General features: G+C 47.4%; 1 protein-coding gene across 4 annotated transcripts in view; it reads right to left on the minus strand.

The window, feature by feature from the left end:
* Positions 1-12838, minus strand: part of SETD1B (SET domain containing 1B, histone lysine methyltransferase) — a 54728-nt gene extending 41890 nt beyond the window's left edge. For 3 of the 4 annotated variants that reach the window (XR_012625601.1, XR_012625600.1, XM_074843767.1), the window contains exons 1-6: positions 12584-12834; positions 12131-12285; positions 11590-11688; positions 10813-11083; positions 7489-7601; positions 3615-4790 (exon numbers count right to left, since the gene is read on the minus strand). Coding sequence is in view for 1 of the 4 variants with exons in the window: in XM_074843767.1 (XP_074699868.1) it covers positions 3615-4790; positions 7489-7601; positions 10813-11083; positions 11590-11688; positions 12131-12285; positions 12584-12656 (1887 nt within the window). In the remaining 3 variants the exon portion in view is untranslated. Of the gene's footprint in view, positions 1-3614; positions 4791-7488; positions 7602-10812; positions 11084-11589; positions 11689-12130; positions 12286-12583 lie in introns of all 4 variants that reach the window. The other variant, XR_012625602.1, reaches the window with a different exon arrangement.
* Positions 12839-25679: the final 12841 nt, after the last annotated feature.

The raw sequence follows: 25679 nt of genomic DNA on the forward strand, positions 1-25679 counted from the left end.
GCTGTCCTATAAGAGGCACCTCAGCATCCAGCATGGCATTAGAAACATTCACAACAGCCAAGTGAGACACTGAGGGGTGCCAGTGACAACAGTGGCTTTCGAGATCTCCAGGACTGCTGCGCACTGTGTGACTTCCAGTTTGCTCCCCAAACCATTTGCTAAAATTCACAGCAAGCAACAGCAGAACTGCTCTCACCTCATTCATGTTTCAGGATCTTTATTTTTATGATTAACTTTGGCATTTGTCAATCATACAGTCTTCCTATTACACACTAGCTATGCACATAAACTAATACATTCACATAAGCTGAAGGACATGAAAGACATCATCAATATACAACAAAGTGACTCGTTAGAATCCTGTCACCCTCCCCAGCACACACAGGCAGGGCCTCTTCCTGTAACAAGCCAAACAAAAACAAGATCTGGCTCAAATGGGATGTCAAAACGTCAAACTGTACTTACTTAATCTTTGCACTTCTGAAACAGCAAAGATCCTGTGAAAAAGAAATTATTACGATTCCTTCCCTGTTACCTCTCAGAAACATAGGAAAAAAAGTTTGTACATCGCTACCCTCAAAAATTTTCCTAAAATAACAATGCAGCTCGGCTGTTTCCTTTCCTTACCACCTTCTAGCTTCTTGAAAAAGCCCTCTCTGCCTTGTCTTCCTGGCTGGCAGGTTGTACTGTTTGTAAAAGATCTCTTTTCTCCTCTTACCTCGTACTGCCCACATCCCACTCTGTTCCACCTCTCAGCGCTCGTCCCTTGGCTAAGCTTAGCAGGACTTTCTCTGCAGACCATAATCACTGCTCTGAGATTAGTCGGGAGTTAGGTGTTGCAGACAGATGCACAGCCCTTCCTCTCCCACACCCAAACTCCCTGCCAAGCTCTGGCTTAGGACTATCATTCCGGATCTTGAAATCAAACTCTGGGGTCTTGCATGATAAATCAGAGCAATTGCTGGGGCTTGGCTGTACCTCCTTTACTTATGGCAAGTCTGGGGTGGTTAACTTGCCTGACGATTTGACAGCGCCTCACCTATAGAACAAATGTTACCGTATTAGCAATCATTGACAAAAATCATGGTCGTTTTGATGGGAAACAGGAGTAGGTCCTTGAAAAGCACCTACTGTCTCAGGAAAAACTTCCCTGCAACTTTGCTGGCATCCTTATGAATCCTGAGCTTTTCCCAGCTAGAGCACCCGCCCAAAGAGAGCTGGCCTGGGGCTGCTCCGACCCTTGAAGAGCCAAATATGAAGTAAATAAGAAGTTCAAATTCTCTGCCCTTTATTGCTTCCTTATGATACTTAATGAGCCCTCCCTACGCTAATATATCATTTCTGCCCTACTCCCCACACCACACAGTCACTAGAAATACTCGGGTCTGCCTTCCCTCTGTTTTGCTGGAGGATTCTCTGAAGGACTGAAAGTTGAATAGTGGTATCACAATAGGCTGAAGCCGGAGGTTCAGCTTTCCAGCCCTCAGACAGACTCAATGCCCCTCTCTAACTCAGTTGGAAAGCTGCAGCTCAAATTTCAGCCTATGTTAAGTCACTGTTCAGCTCTGCTCCTTCAGCAAAAGAGAGAGAAGCCAGGAGAGACTTTTTCTAAAGCAAAAAACTGGGGGGGGGGGGGGTGTGGGGGGTGTGTGGAGAAGGGCGGGGGAAGGAAGCAAAACACATGGAGATTGTTTTTTGTGCATCAGAAGGAGTAATGAAAGGCACAGAGAACTTTTCAAACATGCCAGAACAGCTTCATGTGATTTGTAACCAAGAGGAGGGTTGAATAAATGGCTCTAACAACAAACATCAAATTGGGGGGGGAAGACAATTAAGGCAGCAATGACCTGCATGGAGACCCTGCTACCACCTTCCTGACTTCTGCAGAGGATTGAGGCATTTATATCATTTTGTACCACAGAACCATTGACGTGAACTTCTGACACCAGCATCTCATTAAGGGGAGACAAAGACTTAACATGGGCTTCAACGTCAGCACGCTGCTGCCCCATATCACAACCTACAAATATAACATCCCAGCCTGTTCCCCAACGCTGATCTCAGCTACAGAAAGTGCCTGACCCCACATACCATGCTGGCATTCATCCATCTTCCTAAACACGCTCAGAATTGGCTGCAACCCTCTTGCACAAGAGTAAGGACAGCAAATACAAGTTCAGAATGGCAAGGAGATGAGGGATGCCTTCCTTAATTTTTTCAAACTAAGAGTATCCCCTCTTAAGTCTGCCAGACTGAGCTCAAGGAATCAAAACTCCATTCCTAATTAATACATCATCAGGTCCCACTGGCCAGGGACTTGCCTCCCAAGAGGGGAGCCTGGGCCAGCCTAGATGATGAATGAGACCTCAAGCAGCTGAATTGTTTCAAAGGCTAAACTGGCAACTGCAAGGACAAGCAGGTTTGGAAAGGCATGTAGAAAAAGCCAAAATATCCAGTACAGTTACAATTTTTTTCTATTTAACACTGAGACCTGCACTATGTTATTGCTGCAGTGCTCTTCCTCCAGTTAAGCACTCTGCAAAGCCTATAGCTACAGGAGCAGCTCCTCCTCTCCTGAAATGCAGCTGCTTCTCCTGCGAAAACCTCACAACTGTAGACCACTGGAGAGAAATCCATTCTGCCAGCTTAACCTCAGCAAACTTTCATGAGTAAATTAAATTGATCTACCAGACTCGGGACATTTACACAAGACCAGTCCTTTAGGATGGTTGAGGTCCCCTTACTGCAGAGTTCTTGCACTCCAGGGACAGCAGTTTCATTCGCTTGCACGACTATTATACACGCGGAGGAGACAGGGTCTGACATTTGCAAAGATCCGTATTTTGACCGTTCCTTGACACAGCAGAATAGGACTGATACGTCCACTGCAGCGATACTCACATTTGTTGCAACAGACCTCCCAAACAGCCATGCTACCCAACGTAATTTCTCTGTCTGCTGGCACCATTCCACACCGTTAAGCTCTCGCTGTCCCTTCAGCCACAAATGCCCCAGCAGAGGCAGCAAGCTCTGCTCTATTATTGGAAGACTCAGTGGAGCACATCCCCCACAAGCCAGCTACCTCCCCCTTTCAACTGAGCAAAGCAAGTATTAAAACCCAGCAACTGTCTCCCGTTCAAACCAGATGGCATAAATAGCTGGAGAGCTATCAAACAAAGTATACATTCAATACTTCGGCGTAACATGAAAGCCCCGTTAAGCAAGTGTGTGCATACATACGCACCCACGCTCAGGGACCAAAGCAATGGCAGAAAGTGCTCGATTAACTCCTCTAGTGGCTTAAGTGTCTGTCGACACTCAGGACATTCACACAGCATAAGCACTGGCCAAACTTCCACGGCTTGTGCAGTCCTTGAGCTCTCCTGAAGCTATAAATTGCAGCAGGCTGCTATTATAAACAAGGAAAGCTGGAGACCAGCAAGTTGATTAAGACCATCACTTTGTGTCACGTCTAACTCATTTCCAGCTGCCTTGAGTAAAAGAAAAAGCCACCAGAAACCCTACGCTCTAACAACACTAAAAGAAAAGAGTGACTCCCTGCCCAGCTCTGGGGATACGCACGGAGCTTCGTAACTCAGTTCCAGCTCACTTACCTCGTCCATTTTTTCTGACGTTGGAGTCTGGTCACCAGGCACCATTTCTTTAGCCTCCGAGGTCTCAATTTTGGAGGTCCTGCTCAGCTGATCGATGGGAGTCATGCTGGCCTCCGATGTCCCCCGGGAATTCTGACTCAGAGAAGCCGTCCCAGGGATGGGCTCGTCATCGTCAGAGTCAGGTAACGGCGTCGGGCTAATGTCCTCCAAGCCTGTGCTGGAAGGACGCGAGGAAGGCGTCTGACCTCTGTAACCAGGCTGAGAGTTCGAACCGTACATTGGGATGGGGGAGAGCTGGGAAGAGGAAGAGGAAATAGGGCTACCTTCCATTCGGATCTCATTATCCGAGTCATGCTCGTTAAGAAAGGGTAACTTTGTTCTCTGCTCTTTTAAGAGCATCTCAATCCTTGAGTCTAAACTGTTATGCTGCATTTCTGACTCCATGGTGGGGGTGCCAGGGGTCTCGCTTCTCTCTGGAGTCTGAGAGAAGGACGCTGTGCTCGGTTCAGGAACAGAGTTCGAATCGGGCAAGGGCGGAGGCTCCTCCTGTTTCTCCTTCACCGGGACAAAATCGATGTTAGTGGCAGCGCTGCTTTCCACAACCATCTCAGTGGGAGGTGGCGCAGGTCTTCGGTACTCAGTTTCCCTGGAAGTCTGAGGAAACTGCTGCTCATCGGATTGGGGAAATACAGCTGGTGCTTGGTAGGGAGAGAAGGCAGATTTGTAGCTCGAAGAACTAGAGTGGCTCAGGGGAGGAGTGTGAGAGAACTGAACTGGCTCCTGCTGATGGGATTTGTACGTACTAAACTGATGCTCCGTCCCTCGGTAAACACCTGCTGAGTTATGAACATAGTGATGTCCCGGGCGACGGTTGTAGGCATCTGTAAATTTTGTTTCGTGTCTCCTGGGTTTGTACCCACTGTCCTGCCCAAAATGGTACACAGGCGTTGTCTGGCGACTAGAATAGGTGGAATCCTGGGAAAATGGCGTCCCTAACCGTGGGGTGTGAGGTGTTCCTTGGGACTGTGGGGTGAATTGGCTGTACGAGTTTGGGGTGTCTTGCCGACAGCTGGAATAGGCTGTGTCATGGGAAAACGGCGTGCTACTGTTTGGGGTAACAGATGATCCCGCAGAAGAAAGGTTACTGTCTTTCAGGCGCTTCAGGGAATCTGTCAACTATAAAAACAGAAGAGAGAAAAGCACCTAAATACACACTTTTTAAAAGATATTTGTCTAATCCATTTGGTTTTCAGAAGTACCCAGGAGTTTGGATTGATTTCCATGTCAAAAAAAAAACCCACCAAAACAGGTTACAGCATCCCTGAAAACACAAACCATTATCCATTATTAACAATTCCCTTTGATTTAAAAGAAAAAGGCAAGCAAAGCGGAACTTGTCTGTAAGAAGGGAAGAAGACAGCAGATACAACAGTATTCCTTATAAGTTATACACAAGAGCATCAGGTGAACAGGAGACTTGCACAATACTTCTAGCTAAAAGAGTTTCAAATTCTATCAGCTGTGAAAGGCTTGTCTAAATTGCAAATAGGAAAGACAATTAAGAAAATTCTGAGATAAGAAATTATCAATTTATCTTTTTTTGTGAACAAATCAAAACATACAAATCAGCAAACTGCCAGCCTGCAACCAAACCTATGGGGCAGGGCTTTGTGTTGGTCCAGCTGAGGGAGCTGACCCACCACCTCTCTACCAAACATTCATCTGTAACAACAAAGGAGAAGGCTACAGGTATAAAAGGCACAAAAAGTTCTCAACTGCCAAAACCACTTTTTTAAACCCCTCTCCAAAGAGAAATGCTCAGGTAAAGCACTACTGATTATGGCATTTGAAACTGAAACCCTACAAGCGTACAGAGCAGCTAAGTAATTGCTCTGCAACTCACTTCCACAGGCACATTCAGGGGGTTTCTAGGAGGAGCCCTGCTCCAACTCAGACTCTGCTGAGTCATAACAGTGCCACACTAATCATCAGCACCAGAATCAATTTTCCATAATGCAAAGAGCTCAGTGAGAATCCTCCCGGTAGCAAGAGAGGCAGGACTGAGCTCCAACTCCCCAAAAGCACACCAGGATAGCAAACTGGTACAGGCTGGCTGCTCCTCTCCCAAGCCCAGGTAGGTAGAGAGACCCTTAAAATGACTTGCCAGCACCAAACTCAAGCTGAGCTCTCACCTGCCTGCTACGCTCACACACATCTCACCCACTCAGTAGTGTGGGCTTGCTCTTGGTGTGACTCCCTAGAGACTGTGACTGCGTGGACATCAGGAAAGTTTCTTCCTCAACTGTTTTAAAACCCACAGAAAGGGTCAGGAACCAGCCACGTGCTTCCTGCCAAAATCCACATCTCTGCACCCTTGGTGTAGATGGGATGTGGACTGTTTTTTCAGGGGGGTTTGGATATGGCCTGGAGGCAGGGATTGTGGCTCGCAGAACTGTCAGGTCTTTGCTGCTCTGCATGAAGGGGAAAGCAAATGTCAGAAGTATTTTACTTAACTACAACAGCAAGTAAGTTTGTTGACAGATTCTAGTGGCAAGAACATGATGCAAAGTTACGTACAGAGCAATAATTTTGGTTGTAATTGGGGAAAAAAATCAATTCAGTGTAATAATATAATACACGAACACAATACCTAGAGAAACAATCTTAAAAATAATTACAGCAGGGACTGCTTTGGGGGATACCATCAATTAAGTGTTTTGCTGTTAACCCTGAAAAAGGAGTAAGAACAATCATTTTTAGAGATGTGCAACAAGCAAAAATGAAAAGCCAGGTCCTGCTCATAACAGGGCTCCCAGCAAAATCATTACTTGCCTCCCTTCCAGCTTTAAAAACACCTTGCTGGGAGATAAGGAAGAATCAGCCTCTTTATGATTTTGTTAAAAGGATACTGGGGTTTTGCCTTGTTGCTGATGGGGTGGTTGGTGGGAGAAGAGGAGAATTTTATTTTTTCAGATCAATGGGATTTTCACATTCAGTGTACAGCTCTTACCTGTCCTGAAAACGATGTGATCACAGAATTAATGAAATGATGGCATTTTAAGAAGTCATAAGGGGAAAAAAAAACCATCTCTGACAAATCTCTTTCAAATTTGATGCCTTAAATTGGGTTCCTAAGCCACAATCAGGAGCCAAAGTACATTTAGACAAGACAAAGGGACTGACAACTTCACACAAAGGCGGCTTCACTTCCCCCTTGTCCTCTCATCCCAGTGGGGTTCACGGGGGAGCAGGTAACTGTACAAAGCCATTTACAGACTCGTACCCTAAATAATGAGGGACCCCTGGAAGCCCTCAGGAATTCTGTCCGCTGTTTTTATTAACAACTGATTCCAGCGACTAATTAAGATTCTGGAAAATTCATGTCACTACTCAAGATCAGACACCTTCCATCTTTCAGCCTTTAAGCAAGGCTGAAGAACGTACGCGCTAAGGATTACATACTGCAGACGCTAGGCCAAATGTACCGTTGTAAATCATTCCCCCTGACTTCAAGGGAATAATCTCATCTCCCGGACAGATCTGATCCAGTCCTAACTGCAGGAATTTCTAATGTTAATAGGGCACATACTGTCGGTTCTGTAGGTATTTTTCATTCAGAAAGACAAAAAGCACTTACCATGCTATGCAGACACCGGCATACAGATTAGCCACACGCACTGCATTCGCAGAGTTACATTTGCTATAGCAATTATGAACAAGTTATATTTAAATGTGAATTAGTAACATCCACTGAAACTACGGCAAGACAAAAAAAAGCAGCTAAATTAAAAGTGTTAAAATGATAACGTTAATGACGCATTTGTTTGGAATTTTCTAGAAAGTTATTCTTAAAAAAAGAGCCAAGCAAACATACCTGGAGAGTTTCATTCACAGTTGGCGATACATCCTGTTCGGTGCCTACAGGAAGGGTCTGAGGAGTGTAGAGACCATTAACGAGCAGTTCATAGAATCGCATGCGGGTTTCACCTGCACAGACCACAATGGAAGAGCTGATTAAACAGAAATAACACAGCCTATGTAAAAATACATATTCTTGACACCCGCACGACCCTGCTACCACTCCCTGCCCGGTGTATCCATGCAACAGCGGAGCAGGTATCACCTCTGAGGCTCGCAGGGATCGTTTTTAAATAATCTGCTGGGCAAGTGAAGTCAGACACTCCCCTCTCCAGCCAAGACAAGGAGGTTTCCAAATCCTTTTTCCTCTTCTCAGCCTGTTTGGCAGCTCTGCTCTTACCATGCTTTCTGGAGAGCAGCAGTTTCCCTCCTCTCCAAAGTGCCAAGCAAATAGCTTGCAGATTTGAGAAGTGAAACTCTCACCCAAGGGACAAGCTTCTGCCAACACCCAGAGCCACTTCAGAAAACTCTCCCAACACACCTTGCTAGTAGAAACTGGCTGTTATTAATGCAAACATGATGCATGGGAATGCTGAGGACAAAACCGTTAATGCTGCCTCTTCCAAAAAGATACCAACTAATCCTTTTCTTCCTTCTTTTTTTTTCTCCCCCTAGTTTAAGGTGTGCTCAGCGACATCCTTCGAAGAATAAAAGCCAGAGAAGCAAACTGTCCCATATGTTGTTACTGGGCCTTAGCCTCTTCGTTCCTAAATTCTACAAAGACACAGTTTCTTAATACTGGATTTTTCATTACTACAAAAACCCAATCCTAGTTATTTTGCAGTCTGTAAGAAATCTGTCATCAGCTTCAAAGGCAACAGAATTAGACCCCAAAACTGTCTGAATTTTGCTCTGAAAGATAAAGAATACATAGAAAAATGGACAGCCCAGCACCTGAGCCCAGAACAAGAATTCAGGCAAGATCTCCCCTGAAACAGGACTACTTTCACGAGGAAGTCCTGCAGGATCAAACCCCAAACTCCCTCTGAGTCACTCTCTGCAATTTGAAAGCAAGGCACCCCTTAGCATGATTCTGCATACTGGAAAAGACTCATTTATCTTGAATAAATGCTGCAGGTGAGGTTATTTGGTTATCAAATCTCATTTCACAAGGTCTTGAGCCACATCCTCAACTATGTAAACTGTTTTAATTCAACTAAAGTCATGACAAAATAGATCTCTTCATTACAAGAGCTTGAAGAGATTCTGGAAATATGCTTGAAATAGTAACACACACAGCACACCCACCCCCACCCCCACCCCCCCGACTATAGTGCCATGGATATGGAAGTGTTAGGCTTCCTTTAAAACTTGTTTTTAAATAAATACAAAGTAATTGTCAGTTTCATAATTCTTCCTGGATCCCCAATATAATGCAGTAAAAGCTACAATTTCATTTTCAAAGAGGTTTATGAATGTGAAAGGATTCCTATTTCTCTGAGGACAGGTAATTATTGTGTCCATTCTGTAGGTGGATAAACTGAGGCAGAGAAGTTGCTTTAAACTAGCCTGTCTTAGATGAGGAGGCTGGATTTATTAGTTCCAGATTCCCAGGCCTGTGCTCTGGCCAGACAGATAAAACAACACTTTTGCTCCTAATATTTATTTGCTAGACTATGAAAATCAGGGTTTTAACCAACCTTTCATCCTTACGAAAAGCTGAATACTAGGAAAAAATGTTGAAAACTACACACATGTATTTTAAGAATGTCCTAACCTGCTAATGCTATTTTAGGAACAAATTTTTACTTGATTATAACAGATTATAGCATACTGACAGTCTTACTCTTTTAGAGATGCAACTGTGGAAAAAAAAAAAAACAACAAAACACATTATAAGCATACAGCTGGCAAACAAAACAAAAATGCAATTTAAAACTAAGACTTCAATGTTTTCTCCCAAGAAAGAGCATAAAACCCCCTCATTTCCCTGATGCACAGCTAACTTTATTGAACAGCTGCCTGTTCAAGACTTGCAGAGTAGTTTACAAACGGAGAACAAGGAGGAATGTAGTACAATCAGCTTGTTTAAAATGCCTCTCATTAAGACATCCACCACTTACAAGCCTGCTTTAGCTTACACTATTAAATCTACAAATGGTTAATTCGTTCTTACATGTAATTTTTACCTTCACATTTCAAAGAAAGCAGGGGAAGGAGCCTGTCTGTAATAATGAATGATACTAGAATTTCAACGTATACATAAGTAAGGTCAAGCTTAGTTTGCAATAGAAAATATTAGATTACTACTGTGATTTTTTTTTTTCTAACAGTGATCAGTAATGTCAATAAACATCCTACTATACCCTCTTACCACATGTGGCACACCAACCGCTGTATCGGTTGTGCACTAAATTGTTGATACCTTTTAATACAGAACAAAAATAGCAGCATTTTTAAGAAAATGGTGTTAATGTCCTCGTCCCAAGAAAGTGTGCAGCAAGTCAGTTTTACACTAGAAATCCCGTGTTTGCAACGAAGAAGCACAAGCAGCAACTGATCTACACCTCCTCAGCTTTAGACATTTTCTAAAATTCAGGCACATTTTAGCAAAGCCCTTCACTAACAGGCTTGGAGGAAAGAGAAAAGACAAAGCGGTGAAATGCAATGCTTTCATACTTCCAGGAACTTTATTGGGCTCCCTAGGGCTCGGGTCTGGGACTGAGAGTTGGCTGCCTCCAGGACTGGGAGCTCCTGTCGCTTTAAGAGACAGTCTCACACTTACACACTCGCACACACACTGACAAGTGCTGCGTGTGCACTCTTTTGCTGCCAGCCTCCAGTTTGCTGCGAAGTATCAATGAAATGCCAGGCACGCAGAGGACAGCACCCAGCCCCGCTGCCGCCGCCAGAATCCAGGGATTTGGGTCCCAAGAACCCCCAAGGTTCACCCCAAAATCCCAAGTTTGCAAAAGTCAAGTGCCACGGGGTCCGGCAGCCCCGGGAGGTGGCCGAGCGGGGCCAGCCTGGGACACAGAGATTGGGGGCACGGGAGGCCTCCGAGGGCAGGGGACAGGGCAGGGTACAGGCAGGGGAAGGGCAGGATGGCAGCATTTTGCAAATTACAGGGCTGTCTCCTAGCAACAGACAACACATTTGGCTCCACGTGACTCGCCAAGGCCCCAGAAACCAGACCCGCTCGCAGGGGGGACAGGAGCACTCCCTTCATATTTTTAATCGCCGGGCTCCTGCGGTCTGCAACAGCCTCTCGTTTTAGGAGAGGGACGGGCAGGGGCACTGCGAACCACAAACGCGTGAGGCCAAAATGTGCCCCCCTCACCTTTCGTATCCAGCTCCACGTGGATGATGTTGCCCATGACGGAGGTGTTGTGAAGGTGCTGGACGGCCTCCCGGGCACCCTTGACAGTGGCAAAGATCACTTTGGCGATGCCCAGGTGCTTCTTGTTCTTGGGGTTGTAGAGAATCTCCACCTCTTCCACTTCGCCGTATTTCTTGCACATGTCGGTCAAAAAGTTTTCACGGATGTTGTCGTTCAGCTTGGCAAAGGTGACCTGCTTGGGAGGCACTGGCCCCACGTAAAATTCATCAATCTAGAAACAGGCACAAGGTGGGAGGGGGCGATAAAAATAATCACCATCGTTAATGAGCGTGGGGGAGGCCATAAGGATGGCACGGGAGGGAGAGGGTTAAAGCATCCTGCAAACTCTGGGGAAAGAAAACTGCCTCCACGGCTCTGGGATGAACCCCAGAGCTGAGCAGAACGTCTGCTGCTGCAGCCATTCATTGAAACTGGCTCCTTTCTGAGCTACAAATACATATTTTGAGCAGTACCGTCGGCAGAGAGCCCCCCTCCACCGCCCCCCAATCCGAGAAGCCCCCAAGACACCACTCCAAAATCTTCAAGTGATCTCATCAGACAGATGCATTGATTTCTCGTTATCTTTATAGAAGAGGATTATTGTTAAACAGTTTGCCAAATAATAATGTTAATAGGAACATGACTGTCATTTAAACGGTCCATTAAACTATTCGGAACTGAAGCCCCACTCCCAGATAAACAGGAATACAGAGCCAAACCCAAAAGTCGGGGCAGTACCTTGAATTTGGGGACAGACAGCTCCAACTCCTTAGTTTTGGTCCATATTCGCCCTATTCTGGGATCCCTGACACAATCCACAGGAGCGATTCCGGAGTTCTGGGAGGAGGAGGAGGAGGAGGAGGAGGAGAGAAAGCACAAAACCAGCAATAACAGAGCTTGAAATTTAAGACACAAATAAAAAATAAACCCCAAGGAAGCACGGGCTGTCTCAAGGGAAGGGGAAAGCACACACACACACATACACACACGTGTCAAATTGCAATACTGCTGGGAAATGCACACAGATTGGAAACACAGAAATAAAGCCGCAGGTTTGGGCTCCTTGGGCTCCTGACAGTTGAATACAGAGTGTCAGGTGGCAGTAACTTTGGTGGCTGTGTATGTGTCCCCCCCAGACCCCCCTCCCACACACATGCGCTACAGCGGGGGTTACCACGACCCGGAGGGACCCCCAGCCCCCAAAATGCCGGTAAGACGGGGGGGGGGGGGAATGGGGGGGCACAACACAATGGGGGACACTCACGACCCCCCCACTTACAGGCATGCTGAAATGTTGCCCATCGTAACGGTAGAGTTTGTGCTGTCCTTTTTTCAGAGCCGGGTCAATAATCAACTTGTAACTTCTCCAATGGTGATTTCTTTTCTCGACAGAAGTGCTGGCTTGCGTGCTGTTCTCCATTCCGTTGATCCAACCTGGACGGGGAGGGGGGGGGGAAGGAAGGGGGAAGGGGAAAAGAAAAAAAAAAAAACACACGGAAAACCGTAAAGTTAAAAAAAAATATTCAACAAAGACCTCTTCGTTGTTTTTTTTTTAAACGAGCCGCCCGCTCTACACACCCAGGCAGGGAGGAAATCCACCGCGAAGAGAGCCCTAAAATGGGGGAATTGCCAGCCGGGTCCCCCCTCCACCCCAGCCAGACAAGAGGCAGAGAGGGAGGAGGAGGAGAGGAGAAGGAAAAAAAAAAAAAAAAAAAAAAAGACCCAATCTCACTTGAACTCTGCTTTTTGCCATGATCTTCAGGGTGCTTGGCTTTTTCCCCCGCCTTGATCTCTCGGAAAGACATCGCGCTCGGCGGCTGATCGTCTCCGGGCGGCGAAAGGCGAGCTCTCGTCTCACATGGGGCCGGTTACCGGCGCGGGCTGGCCGCCAGGCTCCTGCCTCCCGTTTTCGCGAGCCACCACATATTGTGTGTGCTCGCTGCTGGCGGCGGCGGCCTCCCACAATACACCGCTGCGAGCGCCGCGAACGCCTAACCGCCCTCCGCCGCCTGCACATTCACGGCGGCCGCGCCGCGCAGCCCCCGGCCCGCGGCCGCCCGCCGCCGCCCCGCCGCCGCCGAGCGCCGCCGCATGGGCCGCCGCCGGGGTGGGTTGATTTTTTTTTTCTCCCCGCCCCGGGGTTAACGGCATGCGGGGGGGCGAGTGGAATCTGCCCGCTGCATTTACCTTAGCGCAAACTGTTTCTAAACAAGATGGACCTATAGGTGGGACAAGTTGGGTGGGTGGGTTTTTTTTTTTTTTTTTTTTAAGGGGAAGACTTCGGGGAGCCCGGACCGGGCGGAGCGGGGAGCCCGCCGCCCTGCTGCGGCGGGGGGTGGAGGTGGGGGGTGCCGCCGCCGCCGCTCGGCGACTACACGACCGGGGCGGGGAAGATGGGGGGGTGTTGGGGGGGGGAGCAGTTTTGCTTATTAAAGGTCCGGGCCCGGCGGCAGCCAATCAGCGGGAAGCTTCCATTTTGTTTTAGGTATTAAAGGCCGGGCGGCGCGGTCCCCCCGCCGCTCGCCGGGGCGCGGAGCCGGGCGGAGCGCGGCGGGCGCATGGCGGGGCCGCACTGGGGCCGCGGGGCCGTGGCGGCGGCTCGGCCGCGGGCGGGCAATTGGCTGGTTAAAGGCAGCGGGGCGGCCGCAGCCAATGGGCGAGCGGCTTCCATGGGGCTTGAGTTATTAGACGGCGGTGTAAAAACATCCTTCAGCAGACAGCTAAGGAGAGGCCAACAGATCAGGCAGCCATTTTTCTGCAATGGAGCGAAATGGCCAACTGGGCTTTTCCTTTGTTCCAAAAGGGGGATCCGCCATGTGAATCCACACCGTTCCACTTGCGGGGAGCGCTCGGGGTGGTGGTAATGTCTGGCACCATGCTAGAGGACTCATGAAGAAGGAAGATTTTAAAAAAAAAAAAAACCAAACCAAAAAACAAACAAACCAAACCTTAAAAAAAAAAAAATGCGGATTTTTTTTTTTTTTTCCCTTATGGTTCGGGATCCATCTTTGTCTTGTGTAACTAGGTCATGGCACACCCTATGTCAGCAGTTAACAATTTCGAATGCCAAAAGAAAGTAAATACATGCTTTTTAATTTTTTTTTTCGTTGTTTTGGGGGTTTTTAAGCTTTGTACAGCGCTCTGATGCCTGAACAATAAATCTTAGAGAGCATATCCTATACTAAACACTTGATTCCTGGCCATTTTTATTAACTCCTTTGGTGCTTATAAGGTAATGTTTTAAATATAGGCATAGGAATAATGAATTCTGGCAAAAAAAAAAAAAGGCAATTTTACTCTGATAAGCTCTTTTTCTTTCCTCTTACGTTGTAAGTACCCAATCCATTCTGTCCTTGCTAAGTGTAGTTTTCATGTTAATGTTACTGAAGTGGTCCTTATTGCTAAGCCTTCATTTGCATGTCTTATGTTTTTGTCTGTTTATCTGAACCAATTTATGCTTTTTTTGAAGTATTTTACTTAGCAAAATATCTAGCTAAGAGATGCTTAAAAGTTGTTTACAACCAGTAAATGTTAACCAGGTGTTTTCACACTAACGTGTAGCCTAAAACGATTTAGGAGAGTATTTTTAGTGTCTGCGTGCTCTGTGGAAAAACACTGAACGTCCTTTTTATGTACAGAGTAAATCTGACACAGGAAGGTAGATTTAAGCCTCGAGTAGTAGTCCTTGCTGCGTACGGTCAGTCAACATAGCTGGACAACTTTTTCTATAGCTTTTTGCTTTTTTTTTTTTTTGATGCTAGACCACTGCCATACAAAGATCCGTAATTATCTTAACAAGATCCGCTTTGACTTGCAAACTTACGAGAGAAGTGGTGATACAGATCATATATATTTATAGCCGTTATTTTAAAAAAGCGTAACAACTTCACCTTCAGAGCTGCATTCAACTATGGTGCGTGGGTAAGTAAACCCTTTTGCCCTTGCAGAGAAACATATAGACCAGGCCTGTGCGGCTAATGTTATTGTCCTGGGCGGAAAGATCCTAATGGTCGTCTGTATGAGCGGTGGCAATCTCCTTCTCCTCAGATACATCTAACAGCGTCTCAGAAACGTCTATTTTCAGGGAGGGATTTCTCTTTCTGCATAAAGCGCTTGGTTGTCCGCAGCCCTGGTGTGGTTTTTTTTTTTTTTTGCGGAGAGACGCCGTGATTCCATTGCAGGCATTACGTGGCTGTTAAATTGAACACATTAAAAAAAAAAAAATAAAATCTGCCTGCAAACAATAAGATGTTACTGAGGTTGATTTGTAAAAAGGCGAAAAGGCGGTGGTGGTGGTAGTAGGGATCTCTTACATGTTTTATCCGTCTAATTACAGAAGCTCGACAAAAAGCAGCAACAAAATGGGGGGGGTGTTTTTCAAGACGGTGAGTCTTAATGGCGGATGTCTCACTAAAAAGCACTGTAAAATCCTTCATACCGAGAGGCAGTGACTTGGAGAGAGGGGGGAAAAAGGAGGTCTGGAAGTAAATCCAAAATGAGGGAGTTTCCTTCCAAGTGAGGGACCCTTTGCAGCCTGAGTTTTACAGTTGGAGAGCCGTGACGCAGTTGATATTCACAGCAGTTGTGCTTTAGTGCAGCCACCCAGCACATGAAATGGCCTCCCCGCCGAAGTCTGGTGGTTTTATTATGTGAAAGCCTGCGGAAGCACCGTGTCCCGGGCGCCGGGAGGGGCGGCTGGCGGCGGGCAGGGCGCTCCCGGTCGCGCTCCATGTTGTGTGAGGGTAGCCGCCATCATGGCTTCTCTGTCGGCGCCGCGTTCTCCTCAGGGCTGGGGCGGCGGCGAGGCGGGCTCTCCCCCACTGCCTGGCGGCGCTCCGCGTCCCGATCACTGGAGGGAAATGGCCTTTTTTTTTTTTTTTTTTTTTGTCTTCCCCCACACCTTCCCTTTCCCGCCCCCCCCCCCCTTCCCCCCATCGCTTTGTGAGGGGTTGTGGAAGGCAAAGCCGAGGGGCGCCTGGGCGGCTTTTTCTCCCCGCGGCTTGCCGCGCACAACATGGCCGCGCCGGGGAGCGCCCTGCAGCAGCGGGAGGCAGCGCTGCGGGCGGCGGGGCTGGCTGCGCTCCAGCCCGGCCGGGGAAAGGAGGGAGGGGGGGGACGGCCCGGCCGGGCGGGGAGGACAAAGGCAGCTCGCATAATGCAGGCGAAGCCCTGGGTGCCTATAAATAACGCCGCCCGCCACTCGCTTTCCTCCCTTCCCCCCGCCGCAGCTTCCAGCTCGCTTGCTTTTATAAATACCAAAAGATGAAAGTAGCCTAATGCAGAGGGGAAAAAAAAAAAATTAAGAGGAACAAACAACAGCCTCCCACCGCCCCCCCCCCCCCGAAAAAAAAAAAAAAAGAGAAAAAAAGCCCAGGCAGTTGTGGGGGATGGAGGGGGGGAAGCCAGGCAAATGAGCAGGCAGCGCTGGCCGCGGGAGGAGCAGGGCGGCGTCGGCAGGCTCCCCGCCTGGAGCGGGCTGCGCCCCGCCAACGCGCCGGGGGGAGCGCGGCCGCCGCTCGTCACATGGCTTCTTTGTTGTTTTTTTTCCTTCTCCTGCCCCTCCTGGGCTTTGCCCCCCTCCGCCATCGCCCGGCCGCTCCGCCGGGGCCGCCGCTGCCCTGCCTCCTCCCGCCCGCAGCCGGGGTGGGATGGCCCGGCCTGCACCGCCGGGCTCCCCGGGCCCGCCGCCGGGGCTGGGCTGGCGCGGAGCCGGCTGCTGTGCTGCAGTGCGAGCCGCCATGGCCGTCTGAGGTGTTACATGTGCTGCTTTTTTTTTTCCTTCTTCTTCTTCTTCTTTCCTTTTTTTTTTTTCTTTTTTTTTTTTTTTCCCCCCCCCGAGCAGATTTTCCTGCAGCTCGTTTTGGGTGGAGGCGTGGGGGTTATTTCGGAGCTTCCCAAGCCTCGCTGTTGCTCTGCGGGGAGTTGCACCTTGTGCTCCACTGCAGACCCAGATTAGGTGAGCTAGGAAAGCCTGGCTTGAGCAACCACTTCAGAGGGCAGGACAGGGAGGAAAAGCAAACACTTGTAGAGAGGTGGCCTCCCTGGTAAGGCTAGAGCAGGACCGTCCTGCGGACCCTGTGGGAGGGAGAAGGTAAGTGGCTGCTTGGCAGAGGCTGCCTGCGGGAGCGGCATGTGCCGGGCTGGGTGCGCCCTGCCCGCCAGTTCCTGCGGCTCAGGACCAGCCGCTCCGTGGGTTTGTAAAACCTGTGCTGCGGTATGTGCCGAGACTCAGGGGTGTTTTTCCTGCGAGGGAGCAGGGTGCTGCCGCGAAGGAGGCACCGCAGCCTGCGCCTTTCGCAACGACGCGAGGGCTTACGCTCTTCATTTCTTGTTCTCCCCCCCCCCCCCCCCTTCGGTCCTCACCGGGTCAGGCTCTGTCGAGAACAAGCGACAAACCGTCCGCACAAAACATAACACGTTTCCATGGAGGGGAAGGAAAAAAAAAAAAAAAAAAGTCTCCGCACTGCCAGGCTGGCTTAAAAACGGCTACCGTACCCCCCTCTCGGGGCTGCGGGAGCCATGGCGGCCGCCAGCCCCTCCGCCCGGTCCCTGCGAGACAGAGCGCCTGGAAACGCCTGGCCCTCGCTTGTGCCAGCAGTGTGACTGCCTTCCTGCTTTACAATTGCTTTAAATAATAATCTGCTAGTAAACTCGGAAGAAACGGTGACGTTATTCTTAGCTAAACGCCATTAAAATGCTCCTCTGCTGTTTCTCAACAGAGGTGAAAAGCATTTCAGCTTCCTGGAAATGGCCGAAGCAGGCGACGTGTAGATCAAAGTACGGCGTAGATCTGTTCCTTGTTTTGCAGGGGGTTTTTGAACTGTAATGAAAACGTTTCTGCAGCTTGCATCATAATGAGTTAAGTCAGCACGTGAAGTGGTTTTTAAAAAGGGCAGATTTAAACAGCATCGGCGATTAGCTTTCCTGGGATTTAAAATTTATGTTTAAATAGATACTTGGATATTGGTAATACCTGTATTTAAAGCTTAACGTTGGTCTGTTTAACCCTGAAGCAAACTAGCTCTGCCTAACACAGGCTTTGAAACGATCCAGCCAGACCATAATACTGTGGGAGCTTAGACAGCTTTGTCTCTACCTGCACCTCTCTGCGCATTTTTCCAGGACTGTGATCTTTGTCTGCAATTAATCATTGTTCAGGACGGCTGTTCCCGATGGTAGAATCCATGAACTGCTCCAGCTGGGAGAGGTCCTAAAGCGGGTGCCTGGCGCTGCGTACGTGCGAACCAGGGCCAGAAATTGCTGGGGCAGCAGGCGTCGTACGGCGAGCCGGCCGTGCGGACCCAGTGAATTGTGTGGGTCCTCAGCACTTCTGGAAATTGTTTTTGTAAGTCTGAGCTGAAAATTTCTTTCCGTTTTTAAGAGTTTCTAAATGACTGTAATGTTCAATGTAGTTTAAAAGTCACCAAGGCAGTTGAGACCGGTTGCACTCTCGGAGTGGGTGGTTTCATGGCTGAACCTCGTATCTGAAAAGCTTAAATGTTCTGGTACAGTGTGTTTAAATCCCAGAAAGGTCAAACCAGACTTTCATACTTGAGTTAGATTGACCCTGTTTTATTGCTTGAGACTCCTTAGAGAAAGAAAGAGATCTTTCAGGGGAAAGGGGGGGAATTTTTTTTTTTTTCTCTGAACAGCTTGTGGTTACTCTACGCACATTCTTGAAGCAAAGGGGTTTGTTCTTGCCCACAGCGTCCCTCCCCTGCATTGTTGAGTGGAAAACTTATGCTAATTATTTCACTGTCTGTTATCAATAAGAAGTGATTTAATTTCTTTGGCAAAGTGTTGCAACAAGAGCAAATTAGATTGAGAGGCAAAGTGAAATAAAAAATATGCAGCTGTTCTGCCAAACAATGATCGTGACTGTTTACAACGTTTTGTTTTAGACTGGCTTGTACACAGAATCCTTTATATTGAAGGTTTTCATGTCACAATCCACTGCTTGTGCAAGGAAACTGGATTAATAGATTATAAAGGACAAAAGAGACCTAGGTTCATCTGGTTCGACTTCCTGAATTATTTAGGTCATAAGATTTTTGTGAGTTTGTTGCTTTTTCTCATTTGAAAGAATTTAACTCGGCATACCTGCAGCTTAGAAAAACATCAGATTTTCACTATAAAATAGGCTGTGAGAGAGAGTAAGGTAAGAGTTAGTAAGTTGTTTCCATCGCAATCTACCTGACAGACTAGAAATCAAAATACCTTTTTTAAACTTGTCTAGTTTCTGCTTTCAGTTTCTGGATGTTGCTGTATCTCGGTCTGCTTGACGGAGGAATGTACCATTACCAGATTTCCGTCCCTGTGTAGCTGTGTACAGGCTGATCAACTGAGCGTTTAACACTCGCGTTGCAGACTTGCAGAGCTCCCCCTCGGGTCCATCTTTACTAATCCTGTAATCGTTCCTGTCGGGGTTCCCTGTGAACACTCTAGTTTTTCACCATTTTGATCTGGGCAGAAGGGGTCGGAGTGAGCGATCAGCAGTGATTGTACCTGCGCCCACAGCCCTCCTGGCTGTGATGTCTCTGTTGGACATCCAGGGATTACACCAGCCCATGTTCAGCTGGTCTCTCAGCTCGGCTCCTGAAATCTTCTCAGATCTGCTCCTTCCTGGGACGGTGTCGCCATACCATTGGTTTGTGCTCTTTGTTCTGCACGTATGGCTTTACGCTTTGTCCTCTTGAAAAAGACAAGTCCTCAGACAGCATTGTTGCTTGCAATGGCCTTTTTTTTTTTAAAATACCCCCTCCTGCTACCGTTGAGTGTCACCTACAAACTCGATTGGTAATGATTTTATATTTTCTTCCAGATAAACAACTGCTTCTGTCTCCACTGTAGGAGTTTCCTGGTTCCAGGTGTGTGTACACCTCAGCTGTGTCAATACTGTGTCAGGAGGAGGTGTGGATGTACACCATCCTCTTGTCACACCCCAGTTTCATGGGAAGAAAGCCCAGTTGAGGAGCTGGAAGGGAGCCAGGAGGCACACACTGCAGCATTTGCCTGCCCTGGTGTCTATAAGGTAGCCATTATTCAATGTAGGGCGCAAAACAGGTAGTTGCAGGACCCATAAAAGACAGCTCTAGGCACACAGTGGTTACAACTGCATTTTGAGACCTTCCTGTTATATGGATTCTGATCCATTTGATGATGCTTGCTCTTAGATTCTCCTACTCAGAATCACATCAGTGCTTCACAGGGGTTGAAGTATGGCACATCAGCCCTCTTGCAGAAATCTCCTACTAGTGCTATTACCATTTACCACGAACCCTGCAGTTACTTAAAATGGTTTCTCTCTCAGCAGCTAAACTCATGAAGCTTTGTCTCTCATGGATTTGTGTCCATAAATGCCCCCTGACAAATCTTCTAGCTCTTTCCCAGTCCTGCTTACCCTGTCTGGCAGAGCAAGGGGTAACGTGCTGGCTGGGAACTCCAGAGGGGCCAAGCAGGTAGCGGTCCTGCCCCTTGGTATGGGCACGGACTGAGTTCTGCCTGCCTTTCCCCAAGACCAGGGTGGTGCCTCTACTATGTACTCTACTCAAGAGTTAAATATGTTTGGTACTTCTTCCCCACTGCCAAATTTGATAGAGATTGGAGGAAGGAGAGGAAAAATTACATAGAACAAGACAGTCACATTAGGCTTCTATTTTTAGGAAACCAGGCTAAGAATATCAAAGGAATATTGAGTAGGAATATGGACAGGGTATTTGCCCATTCAGGTTTTTTGCCATGAAAATTTTCATTTCTTCTTAAGGACAGCAGATGATCTCTCTAGGGGATTTCTCAGCCAAAATAAGCAACCTCCTGACAGATTTCACCTGTGTCCCAGCACACTCTTGAGGATGCATGGGATGTAAGCATTGAACAATGACAGCTAGTCTGCTGTGGTGTTTGGCGGCTGGAGTGCAAAGAGAGATGTATGGTGATACCCAGTAGCAGAACAAACATTTATTTTGTTTAAGATCCATACAACTTTTGACAGACATGTTGGATATTTGCCAGGGCTGGGGTTTTAGTTTCTTTTAAAATGTATCTGTTCATTTTATTTCTGCTAGTATTCTGACAAAGCCACCTCTGTAAGGTGGTGAGTGCTTTCAGAGATCTAATCATTCTCGAGCTATAAAGGAATAAAGAAGCTGTTTCAACACCTGACTTGCAGAATGTTTTGTGTTGCTTCTTGCCTATTGAAATGCAGCTGCTATTGAAATGCTATGATCCCATCAGAATGTACAACCTGTTATTTTTTAGAATACTTTCAAGCTTATAAAACTCATGAAATAAGGTTGGCAATTCTAATCAACATTCTAAAGCTATCAGATTACTAAACATTTCAGTTCAGTGCTTCATGGCCTCAACAGTACAGTTTTATCAAAAAAAAAAAAAGAATGAAAAGAATGTACCATTTGAAGAATTCAGGCACTCACAGAGCTTGCACCAAAAGGAAATGAAGATACAGAGAAGTAATCTGGAAGGATATTTATGTATTAGAATACTTGTGTACCTGGACACCTATCATTAAACAGTCTCGATGCCATGGTAGCTGGAGACCTGAGAGCCTTTTTAACAACTGCAGCGCATACAGGGAGCATTCTCATTATAAGTGATGGAGTATAAAATGTTGCAGCCAGAAAAGTGATGACAGAGATCAAGTGGAATGAGTTTAGCTTGCAAATCAGAGCAGTTTCTTCTAACTGGTGTGATGCAAACAACATATGACACAAGACCAAGACAGCTTTGCCCTTGACATTGTCGCCATTGCTCTCAGATCTGTACTTAAGGATCCTCATCTTGATTTATTTTTTGACAGGACAGTTGGGAGGAGTGCCCCAGCTGGTCCACTACACCACGGTTTTAATCCGAGTGGGCCAGAAGACGCAGAATTAACAAATGTTGTGCTATCCATTGCTTTTCTACGCTGCTGCATAACAGCAGCTCCCAGTTGCTAAGCAGCTGCAGAGCCGTCTTTGCTTTCCCTACCAATCAGCTGTACTACGGGATCAACATGGGTTCCCCTTGATCGGTGGAGAGGAGCCGGCAGCATGAAAACGGGAGCAGTGGCCATAGCAAAATTGTTCCCTTTCTGGCTGGCTGATGGGCCCCCTGGCAAAAATGCTGGAGTGAAGCGAAGGGACACTTGATGGCCCAGAAACAGGGGGTGGTGGGGAGGGGAGAGGGAGAGCCAGCATATGTGCACAGCAGAGGTTACAAAGACAGCAGATCTTAGCAGAGCAGGGGGCACACACCGAGGAGAAAGAAATGGGAGAGAGGCCAAATGCACAGTTTGGAATAAAAAAACCCCAGGAGGAGAGTGTGGCATATGGAGAGGGGAAATAAAGCAGAACTTGCACAGCCTGCGAATAATTGAATAGAAAATACAGGAAGAGAGGGAAGGAGCTTGATTCATTACTGCCCTTCACCTTGTGGAGACAGCTACACCCGGGAAGAGGAGGTGTGGAATACAACAGCATCTTTCATGTTTTGCAGTGAACTGTAGGTTTTACATTTCAGTCCCTGCCATTTGTGCTTTTCTCGCTGCATAGTCCCTGCCTTTTGTTTAGACTTGATTCCTGCAGGAATCCTTGCCTAGTTTCTAATTTATTTTTGTACTTGCTGTAGCTTTTTTTGTTTTTTCAAGGTAAGTCATAAATTAAAATACCTTTTCCAGATAAGTTAATTGTTTTAACCTTCAAGAGGGCAGGCCATTGCTAATTCCTAACTGAAGTTAGTTTCCACTAAATCTGCAAAGCTGTCACTGCTTTTCTCCCCCTCTCCCGGGAGTTGCTGATGGAGAACAGGGTTCCCTTTACTTCCCGACACCTTTCCCTGCACATCGTCTTCCCTTTTCCCCGCACAATGCCTGCCAGCAGTCCGGAAAGACTTGCTGCTAGCAGCATGCAGGAAGTGGTTCCTGTGGCAGCAAATTATCACAAAGGCCTGACGTATTACATGGGGTGGGGTGGTCAAAAAAGTGTCACGAACATCTGCGGGGGGGGTTGTGACCAAAAGAGATTCTAGTTCCACCACCGCTCAGCTGCCCACATGAAAAAATACTTCATGGTCTTGGTGCCTAACATGCAATTGGCTGCGTAATAGGAAATGCCAGTAGAGCTGGCAGGGGAGCTATATGTTACTCTCTGGCTCCTACAGACACAGGATTGAGGGGCACATTTGTATGGGAGGGTGGGGAGAGGAATGAAAGCTCGTGCAGCTGTTGCCCTCCTCTGTGGCCAGCTCTGGCTTGCTTGGAGGTTTGTCGACTGAGAACACTTCCCCAGCTCCAAAATTGAGTCCTAAAAGGAAAACAGAGGTGCCCACCCAGATCTGCAGTGGAAAGGATTTGCTATGGACTCTGTGTGTGTGTGTGTGTGTGTGTGTGTATTTCAAGCCAATAAAAAACTTGACAAACGCGTGGCCAGATGTGTTTCGTACTTGGAAGATTTTTGTCTAAGATGTCTGATTTGGAGGGATGCTATATTTGCTTCCTTCTTCCATTTGTCTGGAGTTCTGTATCTTTGAACAGGCACTGTCTATACTATTGTTAGACTCCTAAGTCCACTAAAGGTCTAGGGGCACTGACATTTTACAAGTAGATTCAGCTGCCTTTCACACAGGGGCGTTTTTAGCATTACGGGAGATGTAAGTTTAATTAGAATGGTTTTAACCAGGAAATCTCCCCACCTTAAGCAATCAGAGCTACTGTGTTAATCCCAGTAAGCAACTGGGAACTTGACAGTGTGCCTGTTGTTATGATGAGAGTCACAAAGGGTGAAATGTTGTAGGAAGAGAAATGCACAGGAAACATGCCATCAAGGACAGCGGTGTCGAGCTCATGCAGGGCAGCGTGCCAGTCCGCGTTTGGCGATGACCTGTGGGCTGGAGCAGCGCTGACAGGCTGCTGCCCTCCACGTGCCTGCACACACCAGACCTCAGCACTGCCACGATTGCTCAAACACCTTCCCAACCTGCTCTGGTGGCTCGCAGCAAGGATCTCCAGCCAGGCCACTCTGCACTGTCAACCAGCCCAGCTCCCCTAAGTGTGGCACAGGCCAAAAATCACAGCTCTAAAGCAAACATGACACAATTAAAACTGGGTTTATTTCCAGCATCTCAAGTTATTAATTAGCCTGCTCTGAGTGTCACTGTGTCTTTGCAGGATTGCTCTGGACGGGTTAATGGCTACTCTCAGGTCTGAGATAGACTCAGTCTGGGCCTGTCCTTTGTCTAGCAATGCTCTGACAAGCCACAAACCTCTCTAGCTCCTGCCAAACCTCCATCCCTATGTATGAGCTTCTTACCAGCCAGACAATGGCAGAGCAAGTGCTTCCCGCCTAGCTCTCCCCATACACTCAACAAAAAACAGGCAGAAATGATGGTGTCTCCCTTTGGGATATAAACAGAAGATTTTATAATCTCTTCAGTTTGCAGTTGCAAAGTAGGAAGTTTGCACAAATACCAGAGGGGAGGACGCAAACTTCACACGTTAACTGCCCTTTAATGTCAGTGCCATATGTTACTCAGCAAAAGCTTGCCCCTATTTCATCCGCAGTCCTCTTACAGCCTACTTTGCCATCCTTTTTTCTCCTCCTGTGGATATTCCCAGTTTCCCCACATTATTGTCGAAAGGTTTGAGAGCTTCCTGCCTGGGCCAGATGCAAGAGTGATGGCTATTGCACAGCCAATGCAGCAATGAAGTGTTGATCAAAGCCTGACTCCTCCAATGGCTCTGAAAAACACATGCTTGTTCAGGCTGTGCTGTAGCTCACATAGTGGAAAGCATATTTAGCAAGCCAAACCTGGGATCATTTAAACTTGAAGTTCTCAAAAGCCTCACAAAAAAAGTACAACTCCACACATTTCAGGTTTAGTGCAATCTACCGATCAACTTTTGGGGAGCATAACCCAGATTTGGCCATCCACAGTGGACTCACCTACTCCATACTTCTCTCTGCTGAAGAAGCTGAATGCAACTCCTGCTCTGGTGCTGTAGTCATCCTAATTAACATACACTCCTATTGGTTTCAGCCCTCCCTTGTCTCTAAACCAGCAAGTACATTAAAAGAAAATCTCTTGTCTCTACCAGGAATTACATATTTTGGGAATGGGAGAAGGGAAAAGTAATCCGAAGAAAGCAGATACTGCAGAGAGCACTCTGATTCGGAAAAAATAGTATCTCAGTGCTTGCTGGATCAGGTGGAGTGTTGGGTAATGAAAACACAGGAAGGCATAAGCCAGAGGGATTTGAGGGCTGTATACTAGAGATGGGTTGGATATTGGGTAAAAACACATTGTGTTGCAAGGGAAGCTATTTACAGCCCCTTTCCCAAAATTACTTCCTGATGGGATTTATTCTCTGCTGCAGATCTGGATGCAGAAAAGCATCTGATGCTGATTAATTTCGTGCAGTTCTGTAGCAGAGCCGTGTGCTCTCACTCAGCCACGAGCAAGCCTGTGCATCACTCCTGAACCCGCTGCTCCTGACTGTTCCCATGGTAAAACCAACCACAGCTACCAGCGCAAACACAACCTGCAGATCTTGCTTGAAACAAGGCATTTTGAATCCTTCTCTCTCTGGTGAAGCTCTGGATTCACTTCTCAGCACAGAGGTAGAGGATGAAATCCAGCATCACTGCGATAGCTCTGCCAGCTTGTGTTGACAAATTCCGCCCCATCGCTCGGTGAAGCTGTGCCAGCACATCTGGGAGACACACATAGCGCCCAGATCTGCGGGGGCAGAGTTATGGTGGTGTTGGCAGATACTTGCTTGTTCATTTCATGCTTTTCAGAGATCAGTCATTGTGTTTGATGTTCCAGAAAAGCAT

The sequence above is a fragment of the Strix aluco genome, chromosome 18 (assembly GCF_031877795.1).
Source record: "Strix aluco isolate bStrAlu1 chromosome 18, bStrAlu1.hap1, whole genome shotgun sequence".
Lineage (NCBI taxonomy): Eukaryota > Metazoa > Chordata > Aves > Strigiformes > Strigidae > Strix > Strix aluco.